The sequence below is a fragment of the Camelina sativa genome, chromosome 11, assembly GCF_000633955.1.
Source record: "Camelina sativa cultivar DH55 chromosome 11, Cs, whole genome shotgun sequence".
NCBI classification, from domain to species: domain Eukaryota; kingdom Viridiplantae; phylum Streptophyta; class Magnoliopsida; order Brassicales; family Brassicaceae; genus Camelina; species Camelina sativa.
In genome coordinates, this window is record NC_025695.1 from 21,517,048 (window position 1) to 21,524,600 (window position 7,553).

Consider the following 7,553-nt stretch of genomic DNA (forward strand, 5'->3'; position numbering starts at 1 on the left):
AAAAAAAAAAAAAAAAAAAGGTACACAGTCAATAAAATGATAACTAAGCACTTAAAAGAAAAAGGTTGTATATCTGTTTCTAGTAGACGATTTTAACCCCAAAAAAAAGAGATACAACCTCAATACATTAATAAACACCCTACTATTGGCGGGTTTGTATTGAACGTGGGGAGATGTTCAGCGGCGTTGGCGGAGTTGTGGGGGGTGTACTATGGGCTGTATTTGGCATGGGAGAGTCGGATAGAGAGGCTGGATCTAGAGGTGGATTCGGCAATGGTAGTGGAGTTTCTACGGACAGAGATTGGTGAATCGCATCCGCTGTCGTTCCTGGTACGTTTGTGCCATGGCTTTCTCTCAAGGGACTGGACGGTCTGTGTTACACATGTGTATAGGGAGGCTAATCGCCTTGCAGATGGATTAGCGGCCTATGCATTTACTTTACCTTTATGATTTCATAAGTTTGACATGCTTCCAGATGTTGTGGGTTTACTTTTTCATGAGGATTTAGTAAGACCTGCGTGTTCCTCGCAATGTTGTTGTGTAATTTTATTTTTAAGTTAATAAATAGCTAGGAGATTTCTCCTGGTTTTCCCACCAAAAAAATAAACGCCCTACTATAAATAATGAAATTTTACAGTCCAAAGTCGGAAATGCATTTGTTTCATACTTTCATATCTCTTCTTAAGCCATCTCTCTATTAGTCCTATTCATATCATGTTTTGCTTTACAATCAACACTTTCACACACTCTCCTATCTAAAAGAAATGCTTCTACATAGGGTGTAACAGTAACAATCTTTATATACTCGGTCTCAAATCATAGTTTTATGGTACAGTTTACAGAGAAAATGTCGTATTATTAGCTGGAACTTGTGGAGTGTAATTCTTCAATCATGGACTTGGCAATCCACAAGAGCCCTGGGTCATTTCGTTTAAGTACCAAATATGGTTCTTGTACTCCTGTGCCTTCCGATACCATCTCTTCGACAAAGCCAACGACGGAAAGGATCTCAACTGCAGCTGCAAAACATCCCAAGCATGACTGTTTAACACAGATATATCTCATACAAAACCTGTTATGAGAAGAAGGAAAAAGTAATACCTGCAAAGTTGAGAATGTTGCGCTTAATTGCAGGATTTCCCTGAAATGGCGTTCATGTAGTTGAACAGATCAGACAGACGATAAAATAACTCAATGGAACTAATATTATATCAGCGGCCTAAGGAGTCCTCACCTTACGCAGCCTTTTGAATTTCATTTCCTGTGGTTGTTCAATGATGTTCCTGGACCACAAGAACAAAAGTTGAATCTTCAGTCACATAACAATAGACTTACATCTGCAGATACGGTTGTTAGTTTTCTAAAGCTGAAAAGGTACCTCACTACTTTGAGAAGCATTTGCAGCACACTGGTTGCTTGAGCGGGGCTAACTTCAGTTTCCAAGGAACTTATAGCTTTCTTGAGACGGTTAGAGATAATGGTAACAGAGTATTGGATCCTCTGAATCTCTTGATCATCTGGATCAGGCTCATCAACCTCCATGATTGTTTCCTTCTCTGTGACCACCGGGTTATAGTCTGGATACGGCTCTGCAATATTTGGATCAGGTGGAGCCTGGGTATCTTCAACTCCATTCCCACCCAACATTATAGTGTCATTTGATATTTTCATATTTTCAACTTCCCCTATACTTGCTCGTGTTTCTAAGTCATCCGGATCAGGTTCATCATCATCTTCAGTAGTATGGGCAAGATCACTTGCCATTTCGTTTGATCCCGAGTGATGCTCAGGTGCAGATGCATCCCTTGGATTTGATGGGATCCATGAGTGACCTGGTTCAGTTTTGGTTGCATCAGCTTCAGTGGTATCATCAGGATCAGGCTCAAACTTACTCATAGAATCACACTGGGCTTTAGGGAGAACTGGCTGTTTATTCTCATCACGAACATCAACCAAGTCATCAGGATCAGGTTCTTCGCTGAGTTTCGAATCACTTGTTTGGGAGAGACGGCGATAAGCAGCAGCAACAGACGATTCACGAGCATTTCCAAGATTATCAGACTGGTTTCCACCAAGCCTCTGCGAAAAATTTTCATTATCGTCGAAGAAGAAGTTTTCCTCATCATCGTCATACATAAGTTTTGTGCCATTCAAAGTGTGACCTCTTGATTTGGTCCAATCTAAGCTTTCAGCTTCTTTATTCAACTGTCACACAAACACTCATTCGTAAAATCTCCACCAAAAATTAATTTTGAGATAACAGAAACATAAACCATCACTGCTGTATATATATTACCTGTCTATCAAGAGCATAAAAGTTTTCATCATGCTCCGTGTATACCATGTGAGCCTGACATTTTGATTTGAAGATTATTAGCTCTCAAATTCAAACTCATGCAGAAATGTTCGTAGTGTTTGGTGATAAGAATTCAAGTTGCAGAGAAATGAACTTACAAGCTCATGCAATAGAGTCTTTTTTATGCTCTGATACTTTCTAAATCCCTTGAGATCATCAGTCCGGAGGCGTAGAGAAATCTCCTCTCCTTGATTCTACATCAGCCAATGCAAAAATATTTGTAAAAATCAAAATCAGAACAGGCAACAAGTGATTTTGTCTAATAAACAAAACATGACGTACCTTGTTAAATCCCAGAAGGCATCGCGGACTAACACCAACATAACCAACTGGTGCAAGTTCAGTCATAATCCCTACTCTCCAACGATGCTACAAATATAAAACAGACTTGATTGGTACATTATCATTATGCTGACGGTTGCAATGATAAGTTTCTCACATAATTTAGATATAACCTTGTTCATAATAGCGATAATAGCAGGGTCTGTTGCTAGCATGTGCATTCTCTTTAAAGCAGCAGAAGCGGGAGGGTTTAACTGCAGGAACAAACATCTCAGGTCACTTTATATCGAGGTAGAATTCGAAATTACTTAACAGCTCAATTATCAGGAAGTAAGTTCACTCATTTCATACGGCGTTACTGCTAGTAAGGTTAACTTACAGCATAGTAAGAGACAAAACAGTAACAGGGAACAGACAAAAGTCAAACATGAATTCATCAAGCTTTCTACTAATTCAAAGAGAAAGAACGATGGCTAAGTTGACATTTTGACTACTACAAAACGTAAGCATACATGTCAGACATGGCTACAAAGAGAATTACATACCTCTATACCCGGGAGCTGAAGAGTGCGGAAATCACAAAAGATGTAAGTCCCTTGTGGAAGCTTGATTGAAGCGCTTGAAACATACTTCTTTTGCCTAAGCCTTCTCTCCTCTTCCTCAAATCCAAGTATCCTCATGTCAGGCATTGCCTCTATTCGAACGCCTTCGACCTCTTCTTCAGATACTCCCATCATTCTTATAGTCTTATCCTATAAAACGAAAAGAAAGTACTAAGAACCATTTATACAGAGAAATCCAAGAAACCAAACACATCTCGACAACCTTAAGCAAAATCTACCAAAACAGTGAACAAGATTGACTGCTCGCGGAACTATGCAAAAGACATATGAATGCAACAATTCGACTAATCAGACAATAACATTAACAAAAAGAGTAACCTCAACAATGTTTGATTCCTGCAAGCTTAAGCTGGAGTGGTCATCAGAGAAGGGTAACATCAAAATTGATCCTTTTCCATTCAACCTCGGAACAATCAAACGAAGCGTCTCGGCAGTAACGCCTGTTAGCTTTCTCAATTCGTAACCTAAATCTTTGAGGGAAGCTCCAGAATCGATCTCAACAGAGTAATTGTTTCCTTTCCATAGAAGAGAAACTTTTATTGTTTTTCCAGAATCTTCCATACGATGAGACAACTCTAAGCTAGTACTATCGCCAACCGCCATGGATTCTGAATTGGATCCAATCATCAGATCGAATCAATACAATTTGCAAAAATTGCTAGAGATATGAATTGACCAAGAAAGAGCGAATTACGATGATTGAACGAGCACGGTGGTTTGGTTTGTGTTGAACAACGCAAATTGGGACAGAACCGCAAAAGATTAGAATTAAAAGTCTGTAAGAACAAAATTTATTTATCTTGTTGATGAAGAAAATTGGATGAGAGAGAGAGAAAGAGAGAGAGAGAGGCTTTGATGATGATGAAACGTATGCACATACGTTGAATGACGTAAGTGATGATAAATTTTGGGAAAATTGGGGTCCAAAAAAGAGTTCTCAACTATAATTGCCATGAGCCAAATCTTTTAGTTTTTACAGTTTGCCTCGATATTTTCAAATTTGCCATTTTTACCATTTTTAAATATAAAATATTTCAGATTTTTTTTTTATAAAACACATAAATCATAATAAAAACTATATCCTAAAAAACTGGAATCCAATAAATTCAAATATCATGTGTAAATTTATGTGTTTTAGATACAAAAAATGGCATTTTTGATTTTTTTTGGATAAATGGCAAATAAGTCTATATCTAGTAATTAACTCATATTTTGAACCATTCATTCGTTCCCAAAGGGGTCTGGGGAGATAATTTTTTGTTGAGGCTTTGGGTGTGAATGGTTATTGCGGTCGGGGCGGACAAATCTGTCTGCAGATTAGATCGCTCTATTTTTAGTGTAAACAACAAATTGTAGTAGACCAACTCTATTTATATGTAAAAACGGTCGGCAGTTGGTTCATTATTGTTTTGTCTCTATTTTCTTCGGATCGCACCACTGTGGATTACATTTGTTGAATAGTAATAGTAAATAAAAAACGGTCTAATCCGCATACAAATTTGTCCGCCCCAACCACTGTAACCATTCACGCCCTTTAAACTTCTGACCTCTTGGCAGTGTTCAAGAAAGCGGTCTAGACAGTTGTCTACGCGCCGTTTAGGAGTTAGACGCTCAGCAGAGGTCTAGATGACCGCTTGGACCACCTAAAATCGGATAGATTTTATTTTAATATTTATTTTTGATTTTTAACAACATATATTTAAATTATTAAGTTTTATATATATACGTAATTTAAACGTTCATTTATTGTTAATTTAACTTAAATAAAGGTAATTTCTAACTTTTGTTTATGATTTATTATTTTTTATTAACTTAACATATAGTTTTACATAATTTTATATATAATGTTTTATGTTGTAAACGTTTAAACCGCCAAAAAAGCATTCGAGACGTTAGGCGTTGTGTCACCACCTACATACCACATAACACTTTCTTAAACACTGCCTCTTGGATAAATCCATGAATACACCAATGATAGCATAACAAAACAGTGTTCTTTTGAAAGTGGCAAAAAATGATCGACGTATCAGAGATGTCAGGAGAAACGATTTGAGAAACTGATTTCAAGAGGAGTAATACTTGGATTCACCCATAGAGTTAGAACGTTTTTGTTCACCTCCTATCTCATAAACCAATAAAAAATGCTAATAGATACTAAACATAAATAAATATTTACTTCAAACTAAAATCAGAATAAAACAAAATAAATTAGAAAAAACAGAATCATTAAACAAAATATATAATTATGTCATATAATTTTTTTTAATAAATAAATAAACAAAATGAAACAAGATCATTAAAATAATATTAATTTATTTGAACTCAAACCGATATATAATCTTGTTTAATTATAAAATTTAAACCTTAATTATCCTTTGTAAACCCATACCGACATATAAATTCGTTTAATATAGACAGCCTAAACCCTAATTCTTATTTATAAACCCAGACCGACACATAATCTCGTTTGTAAACTCAAATCCTCAATTTATAAATCTAAACTAATATATAATCTCGTTTAATTGTAAAATATAAACCCTAAATCCTCATTTATAAATCTAAATGACATATAAATTCGTTTAATTAAAAACTGAAATCATAATCCTCTTTTATTAATTCAAATCAATATTTAAAATATGTATCATAAAATAACATAGACACTTTAGGTTATAAAAATATATGAAAAATTATAAAATACATAAAGTTATATATATAAGTTTAATAGTAAAAATGGAATGGATTAATTACTCAATAATTGTTTGAACCTTAACTTAAAACACAAATGACGAAACCCATTTATGTTGGCCTGTTTTGCATATTGGCCCAAAGGCTTTTTTTTTGTGTTAAGTCACATTTCCTATCCTTGTAGCTCTTGTTCTACTACTACTTTCTTCTTCGTTAATCACGGATTCACGATGGTCTTGTCCATCTTCTTCTTATCAGTCTCTTCACCTTCTCAATTCTCATGGACTTCTCCTCTGTCAAACCTCTCGGCGGCTCACCTTCTCTGTCCTCAACGATCTCATCGTCTACTCCTCACCATTATAAATCCACCACGACACCTACCATTATTGTCGCCGCCATCTCAGGAATCTCCTCCGTTACCGATTCGAGATCCGATGCATTCCTGGTGGGAATCATTCCCCAAGAAACAATCTCGTATCGTCTCTCCTCTCCGGCGACTTCACTTCGGAAGACGGCCAAGTTACCCTTGCCTCATCTCTAGAGAATTCAAATCGACATGCACTGTAGTTAGCTTCTTCTCGCGCTGCTTACTCCTTTAACCCGATTTCTCTTTACAATCCAGCTTCATGTTCTTGATCTGATCCGCTTTGTTGATGGCTATACAAAATTGACCTCTCTTTTGATCCACTGCTTCGTCTTGTCGTCCTCTAGCATGCGTACAATATTTGGAGGCCTCTCTGATCCTTCAATTACAAAAAAAAAGCAAGGTAAATTGTCTTTCAGTTTTTCTACTCCGAAACATTGATGTGTTTCTAATGCCCAATAGAAATATCGTTAATTGCCTTGAGTTTTATTGGAATTGATGGAGTGCAAAATGACATAATAATGTTAAACTCCTTGAGTTCATTTTTAAAATTTGTCATAAGATCTTATTGTAATGGTTGTTATTAGTTAAAATAGCTCTGACTTAAGTAATAATATTCGGATTGTTGTATTGTTTATATATTAAAGATTTTACATGAAGCTACACGTGAGAATCGACTTAATATTAGTTCTAATGCAAGATTAGATGACTATAGACACACAATAATGTATAGATAGTATTCAGCAGTTACTCAATATCTATTCAAATCCTTATTACCTTGCTTGCTATTAATAGCTCGAGGACTAAATTGTGTAGAGATTCCATGAGTTTGTCTTCGTTTAGTCGGATTACTGAAGCAGCAGATCCTTGTAATTGCTTTCTCTTGATCGATGGTGCTTCTCGACCATGTTTGGCAAGACCAGGTATGTTTGTAACATCATTCAAAACCGTTGTTTTTGGCAAGTTTGATTCTGTAGTAGATCATATAAGATACAAACAAATAAGAAAACAATAATTTAGTCCCCCCCCATCTATGTTGTTCCTTGTACACTATCGACGATTTCACCTTTACTTTTCCAACTCTTTTTGAAAGGCTTGATGTTAGCAAGCTTTCTTCATCCACGATTAGCAGCCTTGATGACAAAATTGGCTGATAGATCTAAAGTATTGAGTATTAAGTTTGTTCATCGAGGTTTGTATTTATATGACTAATAGAGACGGTTTCGGGAAATGATAAATTCTA

General features: G+C 36.0%; 1 protein-coding gene across 2 annotated transcripts; it reads right to left on the reverse strand.

Moving 5' to 3' along the window:
- On the reverse strand, window positions 643–4,135 carry LOC104724003. Of its 2 annotated transcripts, XM_010442453.2 has the most exons (11): window positions 3,956–4,135; window positions 3,580–3,869; window positions 3,184–3,390; window positions 2,812–2,892; window positions 2,639–2,725; window positions 2,455–2,550; window positions 2,297–2,350; window positions 1,379–2,205; window positions 1,235–1,283; window positions 1,102–1,141; window positions 643–1,019 (listed from the first exon to the last, which is right to left on the reverse strand). In XM_010442453.2, exons 2-11 carry the CDS (start codon window positions 3,862–3,864, stop codon window positions 859–861), a joined length of 1,887 nt encoding a protein of 628 aa, XP_010440755.1. In that variant the 5' UTR covers window positions 3,865–3,869; window positions 3,956–4,135; the 3' UTR covers window positions 643–858. The 2 variants fall into 2 exon arrangements, with proteins under 2 accessions (XP_010440755.1, XP_010440754.1); XM_010442452.2 differs by having other exon boundaries at window positions 3,580–4,135.